A 24,876-nucleotide genomic window follows, 5' to 3' on the forward strand; every position below is an offset into this window, starting at 1 on the left:
GCCGCCGTCCGAATGCACTGTTCACGTGTACACCGCATCCCTACAGCGTGCACTGTAAGCTGGCGTTCGACACCACACAGGCAGTCACACCCAACAACAAGGCTGGCGATTGCGTTCCGCACGCGCGGCACGGGGTCAAGGTTGCTAAGCCCTTCTTAACCTCGGCGGCGCCTCCAATTAGTCTGGTACTCGGGCGCCAGACCCACAATACCGTATACAGCGGTCCCTTTCAAGGCTGGTCTGTGTGGACTCGTGTGACCGTCGGCGGACTGCCAACACCCTGCGCACAATACCGACTTCCCGGAATCGGCACTCGCCCTCCTGGCGCCTGCCGCGACGCGTCACCCAACACCGCGCGGTCCGTGACCCCACATAACACAGAAACGGTTGCCCCGCTGACATGGGGGGGGGGGGAAGTGCACCCCCTCTCTATACACACAGCACGTGGCCGATTCGTGACACTTAAGAACACGAACAATCAGAGTGACCTTACAATACCTTTCAGCTGTTTATACAATGTGTTTCCCCCGTTTGAGAAAAAAAAAACTAGTTTTCTCACGGAAGTAAATTCTACAACCGCCATCATACTGAGCCTGAAGACGCATCAAGCACCCTCTAGATTTTATTGTGGGAAGTGCTAGTGATTCCTGAATTGGCTGCCTTAAGTTGCCCACCTTCAGGCGTATTTTTCCCGAAACATCGAACGATTTTTGCAAAGCAGTGTTTGTCCACGTTACCTGCTAGAAAGGGAACTTCAGTGTTCATGCCAAGTCTGACGGCGGCTGCATATCTACGTTATGTAATTTCTGCCGCAGCGTTTTTTTTTTTCTTGCGACGCTATAAATCCTACCATGAAAAGAATTGTGTAGTATACGTATAAAGGAAAGAAAAAATGATGACGATCACTAGCATAATAGTTTACGTTATCAAGATGAAGGGTGATCAAGAGGAAGGGTCGGACAGCAGTGCAGCAGCCATCATAAATTCTAGATTTCGTCAGAAACAGCTCGACCGCTTCAAGCAGAAAATCTTCAAAGCGTACGAAAGACCGGTTTTAGGATACAATGAGAGAGATTGTGTTGATGCGCTATAGTGCACCAAGTCTGCGCACAGCCACACCGAGCTGTAGGCTGTATTCAGTGTGACAGAATTTCTTGTGGAGATGCACCCATTAGTTCGTTAAATCGCCGACGAATGTATACTCCGTTTTGAACAAAGAGCGCCACTTCTAACCTCGGGCCTGCGGAAAACAGTGTAGGCAAGAAAATGTGTCTTTTTAAAACTTGTTTATTTTTCACAGTTGCAACAACTCATGAAAATAATTCAGTGATCTATATTACTTTCTGCAACCGGAAAAAATTTCCGCAAATGCAGACACAAAATGTCAAAATACCTCGTGAGCTACTCGTAGGCATTTTTTTTTTTAATGGACACCTCAGCCAATATGTGGCGTTCTCCTTTGTACTTGGCTTTGGAAAGTGTACTTGGCTTCAGAAAAAATGTCCACAACCGATGACAATGGAAGTGAACACAAGGATTTGCGAAAACGCTTGCAGCAGTGTTGTTTTTTTCAGCGGCCGCCCGGGCCATGTCATGGTGTTCCCCTTTGGAAGCTGAAAACACTGTGGCCACGTATCAAGATAGCTGCGGGGGGAGTCAAACGCCACGACCGAGCGTGCGTGAGCGGCGATTGAGCGTCACACATATGGCGAGGAGGAAGCAGGTTTCGAGCACCCTGCGATAAACAGCACAATGGTGATATCGGTCATATTCAGGCACCTTAGTCGATCACCGCTCGCGGTGCAGTGCAAATATTGCCCCCGAGGCAAGATATCGAACGCTCCGCCACACGCCGTGTGCTCGCCTAGTCAGTTGCTCACACACATCTGTTTGTCGACGCCACACGGATAGTTATTTCCTGCCACGTTCGTCACCTCAGCGCTTTGCACGTGATTTCGACGAGCTTCGGCACGTGGCCTACGAAGCCCACCCGCGAGCGCGAAGCCCCGGTGTCTGAGACTGCGCTGTCGCACCAGCTATTCTCGGGAGCCTGACTGGAGTTGAATGCACAACGTTTTTAAATGCCTGCGACAAATACCGCATCCTGCAAGACAGCTCGCGGAGCGCGGGGCGTGTATTAATCGTGACGTCTTCTGACCTTGACGAACGGGAGAGTTTCCCCTCCAGACGGTGGCGTAGCCAGGCTGGGCCGACGGCACTGGAGCCCCCCCCCCCCCCCCCCCCCCCAGCCAGACCTTTTGTCCGCCGTGCGCCCTGCTCACTTTTATCCCTGGCAAGGCGCTTCTGAACAAAGGCGCATATCCTTCGAACGCCCGCCCCAGACAACTACAGGACGGTACACGCCTTCAGGGAGACCAGCGGCTCGCTCAACGTAATGCAATTAAATCTCGATCTAACGAAACGCGATTTTACGAAGTTCTCGATCTTGCGAAGAAATTTCCATTTCCCGGCAGGTACTCATTGGGTTCAGTTTTTCCATCAACCCGAATTAATGAAAGAAACTTGGCCGAACTCGATTTGAAGACGTTTGCCATGAAACAAATGTCTAAAAAAGCGGTGATTCCTTTCTAATTTCGACACAGACGGGTTCTTCTTCGAGCACGCGTTGTAAAGTTATCGCGTTAAAATATCTAGGATGCCATGGTCACATCCCTAGCTTTAATTTGACGAGTCTGCGCGATGTGCCCATTCATGGAACCACCGATTCAAAACCGCCTTGGTAGGGGCACTGGTGGTTGCTTTCGTTGTTTCATGGTTTGTGTGACAGATGGCTAGATTAGCGGCAAATGCGATGCCGCGATAGCCTTTTCAGGTGCGCTACGTTACAGTTTTAGATTTTGAGGGACCAAAAAGTTCTTTCTCAATTTTGCAAGCTTCCTGATTTAATGAAAAAAATCTTGCGAGGGCATCCCTTCGTGTATTCTAATTTCAACTGTAGTTGTATTATGATGCCCCATGAATGAGAAACACAAGAGAGATTAATCGAACCCTATACCCTCCCTCAACCCCCCCCCCCCCCCGCAAAAAAAAAAGAAAAAGTGCTGGCTACGAGTCTGCCTCCTCCGTTATCTCGCTCCTTGACCATATTCCAGGCTAAATAAGGCGCGGGATTTTAATGCACCGCTAGTTTTCTCTCAAGAGTACCTGACATTACAATAAGTATCAACAAATGTGGCCACTGGCAGCAAAGTGTTTAAGAACACTGCAAAATAACGAGGAATTTTTTTTTATCGACCCTTTATCGGGTAGTGCGAAGGTTTTCCCTTGCGTTAACGGCGGTAAATTTCATTATGCATCGTGGAATCTGAGACAAACAGGTTTCTCACAAAGAGTTATCAGTTTCATGTGAGTGGCTACATAATATTAACAATAGAACCATTTCATAGTTCGCATGTGAACGCATCGGTACCACATATCTGCGAAACAAGTGGCGGCATTTTTCATTGTCGAAATGATATCGAGGTGCTAGATGCTCATGCTCGTACTTCTCACTTGCAAATGACTTGATGACGGTAGCCACGTCTTTATGTTGCCTGACATAGCAGAGGCCAACAGTACTCGTTTGTTGTACATGCAAAATTACTACGCTGCCAATAGTTGTGCAAACTTGTAACGGGTAAGCTGGCTTTAGTAATCTAAAATAAAGAAAGTATAAAGTACTCAATAGACGTTAAAAGTTCTACAGTTACAATGTACTAATTACATTTGAAATCATGGAATAAGGTCACCCACGAAAAGGGAGCAGTGTCTGTTCAATCTGTTTCATAACTAGAACCAGGAAGGCTTCATCACACAAGAAGTAACTGTTCCCACCCACATAAACCCTGAGCGTTTTGACGCGTTGTACGCAGTTGTCACATAAATATATGCACATTAAAACTATGAAAGTGGTGTCCTCTTGTTAAGGAATTTTATTTCTTTTAATGAATGCTCACCTTCCAAATTAGCTGGTAATGAGGGGACAGAAAAGTACAAAGTTGGGATTTTTGTTTTTACGGACAACGCACCCATAAAAAGATTCTATAGACAACTATTACCATGAGCACGTTCCATTTCAATATGGTTTCAACTCGAGCTTGAGAACTACACTTCTGCAAAGACGTACTAATAAAATAATGTACGACAACACCCTTGCATTGTATTACCTACATCAAATGGCTGCACGTTAGGGCAAAAGCCTTACGTGACTCGTTACAATGACTCATACTCGAAAAAAGCGGCGTTTAGTCGAGTGATTCTGAAATATCATAAGCCATGAGCAATGACTCATATCCGAAAAGGAAATGATAACTTGAAATGGCTCATTCCCCCTAAGCAAGCAGAGATGCAATGGCTAAATATGAAAGGACAAACGAAAAAAAGAAAGAATGAAAGAAGGAACGAGAAAAGGAACTAAGTAAAGAATTAAAGAGCGATGAAAGAGGAAAGAAGGAGAAAACAATGAAAGAGAGAACGAAAGAAGGAATAAAAGTACGTTTAGATAGTGTGTTATGTGCACACATGTGTTGTTGAGGAAATCAACCGACAGCACAATGCGTTTACTTCACACTGCAGCTCATTATGTCGTTCAACAATCTGACCTCTCCTATCGGATAACGTTGAGGCGTTACCACTTGTGCCAGCAGGGCTTCACGTTCACGTGTTACAGGAGTGTAACATACTGCCGATTTTTTTTGTAGACTGTGCAGCATGGTGTCTTGTAATTCATTTCGATATCGTAGCTTAGGCCAGAAACCCGGTATAAGCAAAAAGTATTTGCGCTTGAGGTATTAAAAACATTCTGTTCACCTAGTGAATTTCACCAGCCGCTGTGTTCAAGCAATGTATGCACATTTATGTACCGGCCGTTGCTTGTAGAGAGGCATCATGCTGTTCCTTTTCATCAACAACTCCGTAAAACCACTTCAGTGTATGAACATGGTACTATGATTTTGATCAGAGGCGCAACTAGGCGCCCCGTGAATTTTCATTATTACAGAAGCCTTCGTTTAGATGGATGTTAATACTTTCGCAAACAACCTTTACATGAGATCTTAGATCTTTATATCAGTGTATTACATAATTGCATTTACCAGTTATACTCGTGAAAAGGTAAGCCTAACAAAATAGAACTGAAATTTATATTTTCTTGACCTCTGTGCACTGAAATTTGCTGTAGTAAAATTTTCACCAAATATTGCAAGTTTATCTTCTCGCACTGGTCGTTTTGTTTACGTGGTTAGCCCGAACAGCAAAAGTTTTTAGGCGGAGTTGCCATCGCTGGCTGCCTAAGCTTTTACCGTTCTTAAAAGTGCTGGCTTCTATATATTTTATTTACCTACTACTTTATGTTATATTTTAACATGCGCCCTAGTTTCACGTTCCTTCCCGCCTCTTCCACCCCCCCCCCCCCAAAAGAAAAAGAAATACGAAGGATCTGGTTTGTGCGCACAACAACCCAAGTATTAAAAATACGCGCCGCATTTGCAAGCCGGAACAACTACAATCCCAACAGAATGCGATGAAATGTGCGGAATCTGGGTTTCTAACACCAGCTTATTGCGTAAGATGCACACCTGGGACACTTCGTTTTCATGGAAGCTTCGCACAGACCCTCGTGCAATACCTTTGCTTCAATTCCATGAATGAGATGCCGGATTTTAGTGGCAGAGTGAAGGCGTTGCTCGAGTTTGGTATTTCACATTTTTTCACTCTTTGCTGTTTTCCGTTTCAGCAGTCGCCTCAACTGTGGGTACAGGTGAGTCTCACCAGTAATTTCGCTATTTCAGACACCCCACAACTTTACACCTAAGAATAGGTTAAGAAATGTTATACTTACGTTCAAAAATTCTCAAGGGAATTGCTGACTGTAGCAAGACTAAGGAAATGTCCGCTTAATTCATACTGTAAACGTAAGAATTCGTGTAATATTTCTCCAACTTATGAAAACAAAAAGACAGGGTAGGTACCTTGCAACTTCGATTTGTGATAAATCTCGTAATCCGTTATCTTGACGCTATTTTTCAAATGCTTTATCGAAGTTTTTCTTGTTATTGTTACAGAAATAAAACTAAGGTAAGAACAACGCGCCTGCACTTATTCGTGTAGCTAAACATGTGCGTTACCTTATTATGCACGTCTCTTGATTCTAAAGAGCAATAATTGCAACTGTGCCTCTCATTTCAACCTAGCACCGGCGATTCCATTTAAGTGAAGCGCTGTTTCAATTAACGTATGCAAGCCCAACAACAATATAGTAAGCGTGTGGTATACCTATGCACCCAACCCTAAAGCTTTAATGTGGCACTGAAAACTTCGAAGTACGTCCTTCTGATATATATATATATATATATATATATATATATATATATATATATAAACTGACTTTAATAATTTGCGTTTCCAAAAGAACGGCCACTGATAAATTGTTATGGCTCCCTGAGAAATATTCTAACGGTCGCTCTAAATACAGATTGATCTTGGCGTTTTATTTTTGGGGTGCACTAAAGGATTCGGGGAAAGAGACGAACCACATTCCATTTACTTTTGGGTGCTTGCACTCAAGGCCATGTGTGTACTCACGCATGTTGAAACGAAAGATCAATAGTCCACGCAGACGTGTAAAAGCCCCGACCAAAGGAGACGAAAGAAAGACGACGGTCCTTAGTTGCTCGACATGATAAATGGGCTATAAAATACTTGCGTAAATCTGTTGCATGGATTACAAGGGCATTTGAAGTCCCGTATTTGAAAATTACAGGTAGAATTCAGGGTCGTGCATCTTAGCCTAATTTCGGTATGCTTAATATGTATCAATTGCTGTTGACGAAATTAGAATATAGCTTTTATTGGTGCTTTGGAGAGTTTGCAAAATTATATTTAAGGTTTGTTTTATTTTGCAACGATCTATTTATAAAGATAGTGAAATATATTCGTAACACCGTTCTTTAATGACTGTGAAGGAAAACCAGGCAGAAGCTGGTCTCTGCGTCTACGAAATATATTTTTAAACAAACCCCCTTTATCAGGCTGGAGCCTGATTCCGCCGATTCCACTGCTCGCACACAGTCATCTTGCCGGACGTGTCGTCGTCGTCTTTAGTGACCGGACCATTCTGGCACGTAGTAGTCCGCTACAACTGGACTAAGTTCCTTCTTCCTAATTCAACAAGTCTCATCAAATTTGGTGCACGAGTTGCGCGGGGAGAAAATCATCGTTTTAAATTAATTGAAATGGAAGCTCCCAATATAAAACTTCCTCGTAAAGGAAACAAATGCAATCCAATGGAAATATTTTATGAAATCGCTTATTCGCGTTTTCTTTAGGTTATCGCATATTACCGCGCATTGTTGGCGAGAATTTTAGAAAATCTGTTGCAATAGCGCAGAGACAGAAATATGTTAGTTGAATAGAGAAACGCAAGCATGCAGAGCCTATTCATCCGAAGGAATATTTTGATGGGGCAATTGTCGTTCGCAGTGACGAAGCGGACGATACAGGCAAGAAAGTGCTTCTGTTCTGCTGCGCCGTTTGCCTCATCGCGCTGCTCATGGGTCTATTTTTATGGACATCCAATTTGAGTCAGGGTGAGTGATGCTGTTTTGATCTGTATGAGTGTTTCTTCTCTAAGGGCAATACAATGCGATGAAATGTGGATAAGTGTTACCGTTGGGTCACAGGAAGCAGCGAATGGAAAACCAAGCTCTTGACGACAAATGCCAGGCCCTGCGCGGTTTCTATAAAGGCAACATTGCGGTTTTATGGTCCCATCGGACCATATTCTGCAAGTAGGATAGGATGAATATTTAGGCTCGTCAGAATAAATTTCTTTTCACTGATTTTGTTACAGCTGAATATTTCATAAATAAACCTTTACAAGGGCAGAAACGCCGCGGTAATTGACGACGGCATCACAAGTACTGCTGCCGCTTAGGATGTGAGTAGTCGTCATGTTTTACTCGAAATGTTGCTTAGCACAGAATTATTGCTCCTCTTAGAGCAGGGTACCAAGGCATCACTCATTTTCGCGCGGGCTAACCTTTAAAACGGCACAGACGGTGGTTATCTCACCTGTTAGGGCACAAAAGACTGGCTAGTAGTGCGGAGAATTGATCCACAGAACATTGGGATTGATCTAACCTTCCATGCGTATAAACAAAAAAATGTGAAATCATTACAGGATTGCATCAAAATAACGTCGGCTCATACAAATATTGAAGAGCCCAGGTGTCGTAATGAAAACGTGGTTATATCAGACGGCGTTGTGTTTCTTTATGCATCGCATCAAATTTGCTTTTTCTCGACTACGCCTTTTTTGTGGGAATGATTATGTGCCACCGAGTTCTCCGGGCTACATAAGGCGAAAGCTTGAAACATTTTAAATGCCAGTGAGACCTCCTTTCTTCTTTGTACTCAATTAACCCCTACGTGAAGCATGAAATATGAAGAACAGTGTCTGTTTAAGTGTATCTCTAATCCCCAATGATATTAAAATAAAATGGCGTATATGATATGCAATTATATGTACATATTGACACGTGTTCTTGTTTATCTTGTTCGCGTGACCGCATTTCACCGTTTAAACAAATGTTCTCACTCAGCCCAGAACGTGCCTGCATCTGTATGTATCGGAAGTTTCTGGAATAATGTTTTCGATGGTTCTATCCATTGTCTGGTGGGGGAGGGGGTTCTGGCGAATATTGGGTAATATTGACACGTGTACTTATCTTTATCGGGCGACGACGTTTCGCCACCTAACAAATGTAATCGCACAGCGCGGGTCGCGCCTGCATGTGTCCGAAGTTTCTAGGAAGTTATCGATGCTTCTACCCGGCTGACTGTTGTCGCCGAACCTTGTGTTATCTGATTTCATCGCGTGGCGCGAATGGTGTACAACTTTGTGGAAGGCACGCGGGTCCGAACGATTAGTCTGGTACATTCGACGACTGCTGTATAAAATCCGACGCGCTTGACCGGCTGATAAGATTTTCGACGATCGCCGACCGTGTTCGCCGCTATCGTTGTGCTATAAGTGTAGCCTCTTTTGTGGGCACAGGTCCGCCCAATAAAAGTTAGTTTTGTGTTTAACAGTACTGCTACTGTGTTCTTTGACGTCACGACCACGTGACATCTGGTGGAGGTACTTTGCGTTCATGTACCGGACGCTCCCACAAAGCCGTGACCCAAGTCCTCACGCGGAAGGCACCAACGTCGCCAAGAACCAGCGAGGTAGCCGCAGGCTGCAAGGACAGCCCCCGGAGCACGGACTTTTGCCTGAGACGACTAGGAAGATCACCACCAAGTCCAACCCAATGGCAGCCCCAGCGTCCCCCGTCGTGTTGCAGCAGCCCAGGGAGCCTCCGACGTTCCGCGGTTGAACATTCGAGGACCCGGAAAGCTGGCTTGAGACGTATGAGAGAGTCGCTGCGTGTAACAACTGGAACAGCGACGACAAACTGCGACAAGTCTTCTACGCAGTGAAAGACGCAGCCAGGACGTGGTTTGAGTGCCGAGAAGCCACCTTAACGACCCGGGAACTTTTCCGTAGCGGCTTCCTGCGGACATTCGCAAGCGTCGTGCGCCAAGACAACCGCGATCTTCACGGAGCAAATGAGCCGTCTCTTCCGCCACGCCGACCCTGAAATGCCCGAGAAGAAGAAAGTCCGCCTACTCGTGCGTGGTGTGAAGGAGGAACGTTTTGCCGGAATGGTACGAAGCCCACCGAAGACCGTCGACGAGTTTCTTCGCGAGGCCACCAGCATCGAGAAGACACTCGAGATGGGAAACCGGCAATTCGACCACCGCACGAACTCGACAAACTACGCCGGAGTTCAGTCACTGGCCACCGACGACCTACGCAAGACTATCCGAGCTGTCGTGCGGGAGGAGCTACAGAAGCTGTTCCCATCATCACAGCCTCAAGTGGCTTCGATTGCCGACGCCGTACGTGAGCAGCTCCAACAACGACTCGGAGTAGCCCCTGAATCGCCGCAGCCTCAGCCGCAAGCGATGACCAACGCCGCTGTCGCCCGCCGTCAGGGTCCCCCTCCACGACCACGCCAGGGCCCCGTAACGCCGCAATTCCGTCGACCACCACCGCCGCCGCCAGCACGCCCACCCGTCGCCCAGCGCAGCTACCCGAGGAAGAAAGACGTTTGGCGCGCTCCTGACCACCTCCCGCTCTGCTACCACTGCGGAGAAGCGGGTCACGTTTACCGACGATGCCCATACAGGGAGATGGGACTGCGACGTTTCGCCGTGAATGCTCCGCGCCCGCAGCAAGGTGAACGCCGTCGCGATATCGCCGACTACCTCGCCGCTACTCAGTGGAGCTCTCGACGACCGTCGCGTTCGCCATAACCAGGCCGCTACCTGTCGCCGCAGCGCCCACCATACACTGGCCCAGCCCGGGGCCGGTCAGCGAGCCCGTATCCGGAAAACTAAAAGCAGCAACCGATGGAGGTGCGGTTGCTGTTCGTCGAACTGACGAAGATCCTCCGCCGCCGACGAAGACACCGAAGAAACTACCTCGACGACATAACGACACGCCGCCGTCCCGACGAAGTGTGAAAGGAAAGAATAAGACGACGAAAGACGACCTGTCGACGCGACGTTCCAGCTTCAGTTCAACACGACGCAGCCGTGATCCGACGCCGAGACCTAACTGCAACGCCAGACAAAGAACCACCGAACTCGACGTGCTTCTCGACGGCCACGCAGTCACCGCTTTAGTGGACAGAGGAGCCGATTACTCCGTCATGAGTGGACCCGTCACCGCGCAGTTGAAAAAAGTTAAAACTGCATGGGAAGGCCCTCAAATTCGAACCGCTGGAGGACACCTCATCACGCCGACTGGAATCTGCATGGCAAGAATAACCATTCATGACAGGACATACCCTGCCAGCTTCGTTATCGTCCAACAGTGTTCACAAGACGTAATTCTCGGTATGGACTTCCTGAACCAACACGGCGCAATCATCGACCTGAAGTCGAAGTCAATAACGCTGTCGGAAGATGAAGCGATACTGCCGGAGAGCCCTCCTATTCACCACGCCTTGAGTGTGCTCGAAGACCAAGTGAGCATCCCGCCTCGCTCCAGCATTGTTATTTCGGTCGGCACCGAAACACCCGCTTACGTAGAAGGCGTCATCGAAGGCGACCAACGTCTACTGCTAGACCGTGAAATTTGCGTCGCAAGAGAGATCGCTCGACTGCATGGAGGGAAAACTGAAGTGTTGTTGACAAACTTCAGCCAGGAGTTCAAGCACATCAACAAGGGCGCGACGATCGCGTACATCGAGGAAATTCTGGAAACCAGTAATGCGTTTGTCGTCTTGGATCCCGCCGCATCAACCCCGACGACGTTGGTTCCCGAACCAGACTACGACATTAATCCAAGTCTCCCCGTGATTAAGCAACAGCAGCTCAGAAGTCTGCTCCGACGATACAAAGGCTGATTTTCGACGTCATCGAGGATTCGACAAACACCAGTCGCCAAGCATCGCATAATCACTGAGGAGTGCGCTCGACCACTCCGCCAGAGCCCTTATCGAGTGTCGCCGCGAGAACGTGCAGCTATAAGAGAAGAAGCGGATGAAATTCTGCGCAACGACATCATCCAGCCGTCGAAAAGTCCGTGGGCATCCCGTGTTGTCCTGGTAAAGAAAAAGGACGGAACCCTAATTTTCTTAGTCGATTATCGTCGTCTGAACAAGATCACGAAGAAGGACGCATACCCTCTCCCACAAATAGACGACGCATTAGATCAGCTCTGCAACGCTAAATACTTCTCGTCGATGGACCTCAAGTCTGGCTATTGGCAAATAGAAGTCGACGAAAGAGATGGCGAAAAGACGGCCTTCATCACCCCAGACGGCCTCTACGAGTTCAAGGTTATGCCATTCGGACTGTGCTCGGCGCCTGCAATGTTCCAGCGCGTCATGGACACGGTGTTAGCAGGATTGAAGTGGCAGACCTGTCTCGTTTATTTAGATGACGTCGTCGTCTTCGCTGGAAATTTCGACGATCACCTCAGGCGGCTTGCGACAGTACTAGAGGCCATCAAGTCGTCAGGGCTTACTCTGAAGCCGGAAAAATGACGCTTCGCTTACGATGAGCTTCTGTTCCTAGGCCACGTAATCAGCAAATCTGGGGTCCGTCCAGACCCGCAAAAGACAGCTGCTATCGCACAGTGCCCGCAACCCATCAACAAGAAGGCAGTGCGTAGATTCCTTGGCATGTGTGCCTACTACAGGCGGTTTGTCAAGGACTTTTCACGCATCGCCGAGCCGTTGACACGTCTAAATGTGATGTTGAGTTCAAGTGGGAAAGGCCGCAGGCCGACGCATTTGAAGAACTCAAACGACGCATGCAGTCGCCGCCGGTACTTGCGCACTTCGACGAGTACGCCGATAGAGAAATCCATACTGACGCCAGTAGTCTAGGCCTCGGTGCCGTTCTATCTGGTCCAGAGGAGAAACGGAGTCGAACAAGCGATAGCTTACGCTAGCCGGTCGCTGTCAGAAGCGGAAGGCAACTATTCTACGACCGAAAAGAAATGCCTCGCCATCGTTTGGGCTACAGCTAAATTTCGCCCTTATCTTTATGGCAGGCCATTAAAAGTCGTCAGTGACCATCACGCGTTGTGTTGGCTAGCAAATATAAAGGATCCTTCAGGACGACTGGCGCGGTGGAGCCTCAGACTACAAGAATACGACATCACTGTAACCTACAAGTCCGGACGAAAACACTCCGATGCCGATGGCTTATCACGCGCCCCCATTGACCCGCCGCCGCAAGATGACGAAAATGACGACGCCTTCCTTGGAATGATAAGTGCGGAAGGCTTTGCTGAACAGAAATGGGCAGACCCGGAGCTAAAAGGCCTCGTCGAATATTTGGAAGGGCACACCGACGTTGTCCCGAGGGCATTTAAGCACGGATAATCTTCCTTCACGCTTCAAAACAATCTACTCGTGAAGTAGAACTTCTCACCAGTCGGCGCCAACTACCTTCTTGTTGTCCCGTCAGGACTTTGTCCAGAAGTATTGCACGCCCTACATGACGATCCGACCACTGGACACCTCGGATTTTCCCGGACACTATCGAGGATACAAGAAAAGTATTATTGGCCGCGCCTGACCGCCGACGTCGCCCGTTATGTCAGAACATGCCGAGACTGTCAGCGACTTAAGACAGCGCCGACAAGGCCAGCCGGATTACTGCAGCCAATCGAGCCTCCTCGCTGACCATTCGAGCAGATCGGGATGGCCTTGCCGGGACCTTTCCGACGTAAACAACCGGAAATAGTGGATCGTCGTGGCGACGGACCACCTCACCCGCTTCGCTGAAACTAAAGCACTGCCGAAAGGTAGCGCAGCTGACGTGGCGAAATTCTTTGTCGAAAACATCCTGCAGCGACATGGCGACCCAGAAGTCCTCATCACCGACAGAGGAACGGCCTTTACAGCGGAGCTCACCCAAGCCATTCTGAAATACAGTCAGACAAGGCACAGGGGGACAGCGGCCTACCACCCGCCGACGAATGGTCTTACGGAGCGGCTGAATAAGACCCTCGCCGACATGCTAGCGATGTACAGTGCTCACGGAATGAAATGGGACACGGAGTATTTAGTAGAACCCTACATATGTGCAAAGTACGCGAGAGCAGCATGCCATGTCGCTAGGAATTTGGTCACCAAAGGTGACCAGGACTCCGATGTAAATGTATGCGCCAGAATTACGTCGATGTGACACGAACTGCAGCTGGTTGAAACGAAACTGTGCACATTACTTCGCCCTAAATTGACGCGTTTCATTCCGTGAGCACTGTACGTCGACGTCAAACACAAGACCTGGTATGCCGTCCTGCCGTACGTAACATTCGCTTGCAACACGGCGGTACAAGAAACAACACAGATGACGCCGTTCAAGCTGGTCTACGGCAGGAACCCGACGACGACGCTCGATGCCATGCTGCCGCACGTCACTGACGATGAGAACCTTGACGTCGCTACCTATCTCCAGTGCGCCGAAGAACCCCGACAGCTCACCCGCCTACGAATAAAGAACCAGCAGAGGACCGACAGCCGACACTACAACCTCCGACGACGCTTCGTCGAGTACCAACCCGGTGACCGTGTTTGGGTTTGGACCCCTATACACCGACGAGGACTGAGCGAGAAACTATTGCGACGCTATTTCGGACCCTACAAGGTCGTTCGACGTATTGGCGCACTGGACTATGAGGTCGTGCCAGACAGAATTTCGCATTCACAGCGGCGCCGCACACGATCTGAAGTGGTCCACGTGGTGCGACTGAAACCCTTTTACGGACGCTGACGAACTTCCTTATTTTTGTTTTCTTTGCTACGGGTGTTTTTCTTTATTACTTTCATTTGTATGCAGTATCGGGTCGATGCTTTTTAAGAGGGTGGTATTGACACGTGTACTTATCTTTATCGGGCGACCACGTTTCGCCGCCTAACAAATGTAATCGCACAGCGCGGGTCGCGCCTGCATGTATCCGACGTTTCTAGGAAGTTATCGATGCTTCTACCCGTCTGTCTGTTGTCGCCGAACCTTGTGTTATGTGATTTCATCGCGTAACGCGAATGGTGTAGAACTTTGTGGAAGGCACGCGGGTCCGAACGATTAGTCTGGAACATTCGACGACTGCTGTACAAAAGCCGACGCGCTTCACCGGCTGATCAGATTTTCGACGATCGCCGACCGTGTTCGCCGCTATCGTTCTGCTATAAGTGTAGCCTCTTTGTGGGCACAGGTTCGCCCAATAAAAGTTAGTTTTGTGTTTAACAGTATTGCTACTGTATTCTTTGACGTCACGACTACGTGACAATATGATTATTACATGTATTAGCGAAGGGAATTATGTAGAACTTTCTGGAACACACGCGGGCACTTGCGATTATTATGGAAGCTGAATACTTTGGAATTTGAAGCCCGTGTGCATCTGTTGTCTTTGTGAAGAAAAAGAACGGAACCCTGCGCCTCTGCGTCGATTAACGTCGACTGAACAGTGCAACAAAAAAGGGAGTGTACCCCCTACCACGGAGAGACGACGCATTGGATCAGCACTGCAACGCTAAGTACTTCTCGTCGGTGGATGTCAAATTTGGCTACTGGCATATACTCGTCGACGAGTGGGATCGCGAAAAGACCGCCTTCGTTAGGCCGGAGAGCCTCCATAAGTTCAAGGTCATGCCATTCGGACTGTGCTCTGTACATGCAATGTTGCAGGCGCCGAGCACCCTGCAACACCGTGTTTGCATGGTTGAAGTGGCAGACCTGTTTTCTCCACTTAGGTGAGTCGTCTTCTCCGGGAATTTCGACGATCACCTTAGGTGGCAAGGGACAGTACTAGAGGCCATCAAGTCACCAGGGCTCGCTCTGAAGCCGCAAAAGTGCCGCTTTGGCAATGACGAGTAGTGTAGTAGTGGGGTCTGTGTGCCTCTTACTGGCGCTCCATCAAGTAGCTCTCACGCTTCACCTAGCCACTGACCCACCGCGCATAATCCGACGTCAAGTATAGCTGCGGTACGCCGTGAGCTAAAACATTTCAAGAACTCAAACGATGCCTGCATTCCCACCGATGCTTGCTCAAGTTTACGATGACGCCGATACGTAAGTCCGTACCAAAGCAAGTCGCGTCGGGCCCGCTGCAGTGCTTGTTCAGTAAAATGACGGAATAGAAAGGGTCGTTGTTCATGCTAGCACGACGTTATCGATACAACAGGCCGAATATTCACCGATGTAAATAGAATGCCTTCCCGTTTCTTGAGCTACTGTAAAATTTGGCCAATATCTAAAGGGCAGGTCCCTCAAAATCGTAAGCCAACCTCACCCATGTGGCGGCTGGCAAACTGCAAGGATCCTACAGAACACATTTCACAGAGGAGCCTGAAACTGCAAGAATTGGATACCACAGTGATTTAGCAGTTCGAACGTTAAACGTTTCATGCTGGCTGCCTCTTTCGCGCCCCACCCAGCTGCCATTGCAAGACGCACAAGACAAATTCCTATGAACAATACACGCAAAAGAATTCGCGGAGCTTCAACACGCTGTAGCGGAAATAAGAAGCCTTGTCTAGAACTTGGAAGACGTGATCGACTTCGGGGAATGGTGTGTAATCGTGGATTCTCATCGTTTCCAAGAAATTCGTAACACGGCCTCTTGCGAGAAGCCACGTTTGCGATGTCAACCGTTGTTATAGCACATGCCTCTGGGCCCTTGTACTCAAGGCACCCGCATGAGGCTGTTGTGCTACTTGCCTTCAACAATCACTTGTTCATTTTTATTCATGTAACGCTATTACACCCATTGTACTACATTATATAATTGCAGCATACCCTACTTCACTCATTCTCATATTTTTTATTCCTTTTGTATTTTAAGCAATTGATAGCTTTTAGTTTTAGGCCTCTCTACAGCCACGTCACATCAGCCATTAGACCATTCCGTACTCATAACCACTGCCTTGGCGTTATTTTGCCACACTTGGCCCTTGCGCTATTAAACAGTACATATCATCATTCTTATCATTTGCACAGCAGAAATACGCCCTCGTATTTAGGATCTTCTCTGCAGTACATGCAAACTACCTTCTCTTGGTGATCTCAACACTACGGCCACAAAAATCGCATGCTCTGCTTGATGGTCACAAAGCCGAGCACCTATCTGTTCCCTATGCTCGCGAGGATACAAAAGTTGCATTATCGGACACGCACCGCCGCTTACGCTATTTGCTACATCAGGACATGTCGAGACTACCAGCGACGCAAGACGCCACTAACAGGACTAGCGAGATTGCTTCAGGCAGTCAAAGTGGGTCCTTGCCGAGATAAATATATTGGCCCACTTTGTCACGTGAACATACGGAAATCAGTGTGTTGTGCGGATGGACGACCTTACCCACTTCGCTGAGACGAAAGCTCTGCCGACAGGCAGTGCAACCGAAGTGGTGAAAGTCTTGATCGAGGGCATACCGATGTAACATGGTGCCCCGGAAGTCCTCATCACCCACATCATTTGCCTTTGCAGCAAAGCCCACACAAACCATTCTGCAATACAGCCAGACAAGCCACAGCAGGACAACTGCCAACAACCCGAAGACGAATTGTCCTGCAGGAATGCTAAAGAAGATCCTCACCGAAATGTGAGCAATGTGTGTCGACGCCTAGCACAAGAGGGAGATGCCGACCTTCCGTACAGAACCTTCGCATGCAAAATTGCAGTGCAAGAAACAGCGCACATCTCGCGGTTCAAGCTGGTTTTCGGAAGAAACGCGATGACGACTCTGGATGTCATCCGACTGCGCATCACCGACGAAGTGAATCTCGACGCAGCTCCATTCTACAACGCGCCGAAGAAGCACAACTCGCGCATCTGCGCCTCAAATCCAGCAAAACACGAGCAGTCGACACCACAATTCTCGGCAACGCTACATGGAATACCAGCCCGGTAACTTCATCTGCATTAGGACCCAAATGCCGGTTAATAACCAGTGATCGACGCTATTTCTGGTCCTACAGGATCATCCGGCGTACTGGCGCACTGGCATATGAGGGGTTGCCACGTGACATTACGCAATACAGCTGCACTGCTCGCGGCCGGAAATCGTCGATTATTGGACCTTAAGCCCTTCTGACAATGCTAACGATGAGTAAGACTTTGTGTCTATTTTTGTCTATTGCGTTTGTCTTATACGGTTGATTAGGTTTTTTGTTCTCGTATTTCTAGTATTACGACTATGCTGTTGATAAGGGTGGCATTACCATGCGTACAAACTTCTCCTTGTTATGGGGGTTCCATCTGACCCACTTCCTACTTTGTTATCGCTCGGAGTGAAAGACGCCTGCCTGAATTCAAACTTACACGAATACTAGCGTTGTTCCTATCATTTGTGTAGGCTCTCAACGAATCTTGTGTGGTAAGATTGCAAAGCCGCCGCGAACACTGTTATACTTTCTGTAAGGTATTCGAGACTAGCGATTACTCTGGACAGTTTGACGAGTCATGCATAATAGTCGACGCGCGGATCTAGATTTTCGAAGATCGCCAACAGGGCTCGCCAACATTGTGTTTCTTTGAGCCTTACTCGCTTTTCATTTCAGAAGCACACCAAAACAAAATGTTATGATATACAGTTTTGGTACTGTGCTTGTCACCGTCACCACAGGGTAACAAAGCAGTAATTATTCAAGCTTAGATTTACCAGGAATATAGGTCGGCCGCAACATACAGAAATTGTCAAGAGATAAGAACATGTAAATAGAATATAGGTAAACCCATATACCTTTAGAAAACATAAGAAAAACGTTAAGCATGGCACACTTTTATTACCATTAACCTCTGCTAGTTAAAATCACAAGCGAACGCTACAAGCTACGTCCTCACCAGAAATCCCAGAAGGGTATCCCTGCTGGGAGGTTTCGCAGGTGTCCTCAGCTCCGAAATGACGTCGTCCTCAGTGCTGAGAGTGCGTCGGAAATCCAGCATTTCTTAAAGCCAGCGTAAATATTCTCGAAACTGATTTTACTGCAGGCGTAACGGAGAAATACTTTTGGCTCCGTGACTTGGCTGTATTTGTTCACGAAAATAGGTGGATATTCTGTTGTCACGAATGTATGCCGTTAGCTCATTGTTGGCAATATGTCCAAGAAAAAAGCCTGGCCGTATTCGAAAAATGCGGCACTAACAATAGATTGAATGCAAGGCGGGCTGGCTGACATCAATAACATTGCAGTATGTAATAAAACAAGGCGTGAAAGCCGTCGCGTTCACTAAAAAAGTCGCAGTATCGCACGAAGCTGAAGCATTGATAAGGAAAACAGATTATTAGGCACCTACACAATAAAACGAATGCAGTTTTATCATCCGTATAAACTCGTAAGCATTTCTTTGCAAAATAAATTAAGCATAGCGTCACGTGTGCATAGGCAAGCATCAACGCATCTCACTCGATGAGTGCGGACACCCTCCCTGTCACAACGCCGGCGTGAAGAAGAGGGGCCGCAGTGAGCGGAATTGACCTCTCGCTTCAACCCGCACTAAGTGGCGGGAAGGCCGCGCGCACGAAGCTATCAGCCCTTGGTACTTCCACACTCTATAATCATTGCAGATCGCTTCCGAGGTAGTTGCGTCGCGGCCGCGCTCAATCGTGCTATACGCAGCCGCCGCCGGAGAAAACCCCCTCCTGGCCCCTGGCCTTGCGCGCGTGTGGAGGACGGCGCGCTTCCTCCACGCATTTCGCCCTTGCGCGCGCGAGATGACGGCGCCGTACTCGGCTAACCCTCGCCCACTCTCACATGCACCTACAGCACATGCCGTGTGGTGTTGCCGAACTTGGATTTTACACAGAACATCACGGCTGCGATGACGGTCGCAGCGGAGAGGCACCTGTAGTGTCCACGTATTTCTTAACGCAATAAAAAGCCAACATATATATGGGGGAAGTAAACGACCCTTGGCACTCTGTTTGCGAAAAAACACGCAGAAAGCTAGAAGAAATATGTTGTATGATATGTGACATCGGCCGTCGTGCGATATCACCTTCTGTAGATTCACACAGCGAAATTGGCGTCTATAAGACGACTAAACAATGGCAGAAGCACGAAAAAGCTCATGCGCGGGGTGATGTAAAAGGACAGATTTATATGCGAAGGATAGAGCACAGTCGATGTATCCCGAACATTTACGTTATTTTTGGTGCTCATCTATAAATGTATCTACAGATTGACAGGCAACCGCCTCTGCAGCTGGTACATTCAATTATCGATTGGTTCGAGGGAAGTATTGAATCTCTAAAACCTTGCGTTTTACAGTTGTGCACTTTAATGTTCTATTCGCAATTTAATCGGGTGGACCAACGTCTTCTAGTCTTATTGCAGCACTAAGCTATTCAAACGCGATACTTGAAGCACATGGCTAAGGGCACTGTCACAATGCAAATCACAAATGCAGTCACAATGCGCAACAATGACCACCGTATTAATTTTATGTCATGGCGCATTAGCTCGGTGTCCAGGCACACACCGGTGGCGTAAAAAATTCCGCAGCCATGCTGTCCATGTATTTCATTTCAATCGCAGCGAATTTACATTTTCTTGTTTATGCAAACCTACCATTCCATAGTGAGTGCGTGTTTTTTATTATGTTATATCGCCTTTGCTGCTAGGTATTCTGATATTGCAGCACCGCAGTGGATCCACCATCTTATGGCCTTCCTATAAATTTTTGGAGCACTCTTATCTCACTGGAGTCATTATTCACTAGAACAGCGGTGACGAAAGGTAGAGCATCTGCCTCGTATTCGGGAGATACTTGGTTCAAATCCCTGCACCGCATCTCTAAGCAACATTCTTTTACGCCTTTCTTACGCCAGCTCATTCTTGGTTAAGAGTGAAAACTGTATCGTCACACAACCTAATTTTCTGGCAGCCTCGACTGCGTTTACGATAACTTGGCACCTTTTCTGTGAATATAACACACGAGCCATCATACCCTACGATTACATGGCTTGCCTCAGTGCATTGTTTTCTTTTATTGTTAATGAAAACATTGGCTGCCCTTGCTTGCTCTAATCAACAGCGATGGCATTTTCTCTATTAACTTTGCAACTAACATTTTACGTTCCATTTATGACCACGTGCAGCTTTTATCCATTCGGCGAAATTTCTATTGATAGAAGCAACATCAAATAGGTTAAAGCCGATCAAGAATATTTAAGCCTAATGAAGATGACTTATCTCTAGTTATGATTTTTGACATATACTTATTACTTTTCACCTGAATGAATAAATAATTAGTCATTTTTAAGAAACAATCAAAGAAACCGTGCAAACGTTTGCATCATACAACCAGGCTCATTCGGATGGTTCGCAGAATATGCGTCCGAGATGAGCCACTGGAAGGTATGCTTACGCCCTTTAATAAGTCCGACGAGGAAGATTTTGCAGTAATTTATTTGTGGTTCGCTAGGTTTGTATCTGCATTGGAAAAACTTCTTGTGTAAAACGTATTGTAGTAATAGAAAAACGGCTGTGGATTTTTTCATGATGGTCTGCAATGTTCTCGTTGCTCATTTTTCTCTAAATATGCATTGGAGCAGTTATAGACAGAATAATGAATAATTATGCAATACGCCGAAATACATAAAGTAAATGGCATGCTGAAAGTGACTGAAAACACAATTACCTTAGTTCTGTCGAGCTACGTGGCACGTGCATATCTTTTATTTCTCGGACACGTTCATCTGTGCGAGATAAGATTATATTATCTCTCTATATATCTGTAAGTGGCTGCGATTTTCCTTAAGTGACTTCACTGTACTTCTAAATGACATGGCTTTGAACGGGGAATGTTTTCTGTGACTAAGGACAATTGATGAGCTGTACCTATTAAGCTGCTCACGTAGTAGCATACAACTAATTGGTAATTATGACAACCATGTATGTGAGCAATTTCCCTACTACAGAGATATATGAATCGGCGCTCAATGACCATGAATTTGCAGAGGAGGACATCGACGGTACCGCCACGTACAAACCACCGAAGCACAAAGGTCCAGGAGGGAGCGGCGCAGCAACTACAGCTCAGGACCTCGGAACAACTGCCGCGTTAACGACTAAAATATACGTTACAGTTCAGCCCCACAGATCTGAAGAGGTATGCTACATAACATAAACATTGTTAGATATGTTTAAATATACTTTTGATTTGTGCTGTTTCTAAAACGCAATCAGCGTACGTATCATCTGTATGTCCGCCGTTCAGGTTCTACTCGCGAAAGTCCATTATACGTAACTGTGCGACTTTTCTCAAGTACCGCTTCTGTGTTTTACGCTTCTATGGGACGTCCATGATGCTTCAATTCACATATTTCAAAACTAGTAAAATTTTATAAATACATGTTTCCACAAAAGTGGCAATGCTGGAGCGTGTTTAATATTGTGTTTATATGTATGTCGTTCTTGCTCATACCGTACGCTGATGTTCTAGAACGGAATTAAAGGGCACTGGAATAACGTGCAAAAATCTAATATTGAAGTGGCTTCGTGCCTGCAGTGCAGGGGACGGACTAAATTTCAAGTACCTACCTACGCTACCATAGGTTTTTTTAAAGAGTGCTGGCAGCCCCCCCCCCCCCCCCTCCCGTTCCCTAAATCAATGAGCACTTTCAACACAAGCTTATGTGTCCTCACATAGAGTGCCCTGCGATTGCGACACTAAACAAATCGAAGTGTGATAGCACACCTTGTAGGTAACTTTGCTTTAACCGGTCCATAGCTGCTCGGCAAAATTAAAGGTGAGCTTATTATTTGAGTCACACTATATGACGGCTCATTTCTGGTTAGGATGAATTTACTCATGTTATTCGATTGGTTTGTCCAGTCAATCAAGATCTGCAATCAAGACTAAGCCCGAAGAAGTACAAATTTTCGACGACTGCTTTCTTTTAGTTGTTTTGTTGGTGGGCATACTTGTACCGATGAGTTCTGTGGCCTCACAAACCACATTGAACGAGAGCCTTCGTCTACAGTATGGTATGGCGGGTTGTGCATCCGAGACTACGTTGCTACTCCACAAACACTCACAGTGTAGCGTGTGAATAATTCATAATGCTACACACATACGCTAACACGTATTTTTTATATAAATTGAAACCAACATGTTGCATAAAGCTCTATCTTCACGTGTAATACTTGATCTGGTGCGCAGTGCTTCGACAATCAAATATACAGCTCAGATAACAAAGTAAAGTTCTAGTATTGGTAAATTTGAGAGCGCAGCTCACAGGCGCACATTTCTGCGGTGAGTGCTGATGTGCCTCGGCATCGTACTTCGGCGTAACCGAGTGAACAAGCACAGCCAAAGATGAAGGCGAACGCAGAGCGCAGCGGGGTAAGACGAGAGGAGGAAAGCGGGAAAGACGGGAGGAGGAAAGCGGACAGAAGGGCGCAGCGGAAGCATGAGGCGGAAAGCGGCGGAGGGTACGGCGAAAGCGTGAGCAGAAAAGCGTTGTGAGGTGACAGATGGCGCCAGAATAGCGCGCGTCGTGCGTGAGGTCTCTCGACACCGGCTCCTGTGAGTCGCACCCACGCGTTAGCCACGCGTTGGCGGTCGCGATCTCCAGATTATCGAGGCAGTCGCGCCGCACTTCGCTGCATTTGCAACCTCCAGCAGGAGACAAATTGTCCGTTCCTGCGAATATATCGCGAAATGAAAACGCTCATAGCCTTCTGTTGAAATTTTCGCATTAACGAGTGGCGTAATGGCATGTGATTTTCTTTATTCAGGATAATTTGCATTATGTAACTGCTAATTTCATCATCGCGTGCGGGAATTTTAACTACCTCAAGGGAAAACTTCTCAGCAGGCGAGATCCCGAGTGCTCGTAGCCAAGGAAGCAGCCTTGTTTTTCAGTTGCGACATAACTGATTTCTTCACAAGATCCTCCCTCGGTTATTTCATCAAAAATGATTGTATTCATGATCTGGAGGTCCACTGTCTCAAACCAGCCCATCTCAATATTTCTGATGTGTCAATAATACTCAAATCTTACCTGTCCTAAACCTGCAACACAGCATGTGCTTTAGTAAGGGCCATGCAAGATTTCTTATTATGGCAAATAAATTGGACTGCACTCGAGCAAATGCTTCCGTGAACGCCTGAGCCGAATGTAAGTCCCATCGAAGCAGTGCAAGACACGTAAATTACCGCGACAGCATGTCAGCAAGGGACCCATGTCGCAGAAAATGCGGCGTTCGCGTGCAGCGCCTTTGGACGGGTAATTCATTCGGAACCACGCATACCCGTGCACGCAGGCCCTCTGTGTTGGGCGAAGACGTGGCTGAACTAATTGGATTCAGGAGAGTAAAATGCGTCAAGGAGATCCTAAATACGACTTACACACAACCGACAGACATGATCACATCGGATTGTAATTTAAATTTACCAGAAAACGTGGTATTTCTATGCGGAAACTCAATCATAAACAAATTTTCCAGCGTGTCTACCAGTCACTCAGCGGCGCGCCGATTTTGGTTCCTTTCAACAGCACCATGCAGATGGCGATCAGCTCCGCGCATTCGCAGCGCATGCATCAAGCCGTGTTTCTACGGGAAAGCTCGCCTTCGTGCGCAGCGTTAGTCTCCAGCACTTCCCGGAAAACATTAGGTAACATAAGCGCCAGTTGCCGGGAAGCGTAACAAACGCAGATCTTCGAATGCTCTCGCGTTCCAGTCTAAAACGCTAGCTTGAGCGCCCTCCATATTTTGTACTCTAAAGATAGGTCACGCTTTCCTTCGGCTCCTTCCAAACCCTGTCCTTGGCACATTATCACGTAAACGCTACTGCGCATAACTGTTGGTGGAATTTCTTCAAATAATAATAAGTTTGTGAACATCCACAATATCATATGCAGCACTTGAAATACTCGCAATGCTTTATATATTAGGAAAACGCAAAATACTAGTGTGTTCGAACTGTTGATAAAAAGTTAGTTTTTTACCTGCGATATTTCCACGTTGTGTTTTCCACATTGGCCGGCCCTTGCATGGCGTAAGATTGTGGAATCGTTGAAGTTTGTTAAACGCTACAGCTACCGCTATCTACCCCTGCGTGTGAAAGTGTATCTTTGTTCTTGTGCAGAATTTCTTCGCAACTTGACATTCGTATCAACGTACCAACTCGGCATTTTCTATGATCGCAGAGTGCGAAACTGCGAGACTACTGTGCACATCTGCAACGCAAAGTCCGTGACAACGTAAAAAAATGTCGGTAAAAACGTGAATGCAAAGTAATTCGCAACTGCACAAACTAAGCTTCGAATTTTTATAGGCCATATAAATTGCAGT

The 24,876-nt window shown here is 47.1% G+C and overlaps 1 protein-coding gene across 1 annotated transcript in view; it reads left to right on the forward strand.

Annotated features, from left to right (window-relative positions):
* Positions 1-931: 931 nt before the first annotated feature.
* LOC129386746 (uncharacterized) overlaps positions 932-24,876 on the forward strand; it is a 79,403-nt gene continuing 55,458 nt past the window's right edge. The window contains exons 1-4 of the mRNA XM_055074954.2: positions 932-1,038; positions 5,735-5,758; positions 7,480-7,586; positions 21,534-21,685. Coding sequence (XP_054930929.1) covers positions 932-1,038; positions 5,735-5,758; positions 7,480-7,586; positions 21,534-21,685 — 390 coding nt within the window. The remainder of the gene's footprint in view (positions 1,039-5,734; positions 5,759-7,479; positions 7,587-21,533; positions 21,686-24,876) is intronic.

Source organism: Dermacentor andersoni, chromosome 8, assembly GCF_023375885.2.
Source record: "Dermacentor andersoni chromosome 8, qqDerAnde1_hic_scaffold, whole genome shotgun sequence".
NCBI lineage: Eukaryota > Metazoa > Arthropoda > Arachnida > Ixodida > Ixodidae > Dermacentor > Dermacentor andersoni.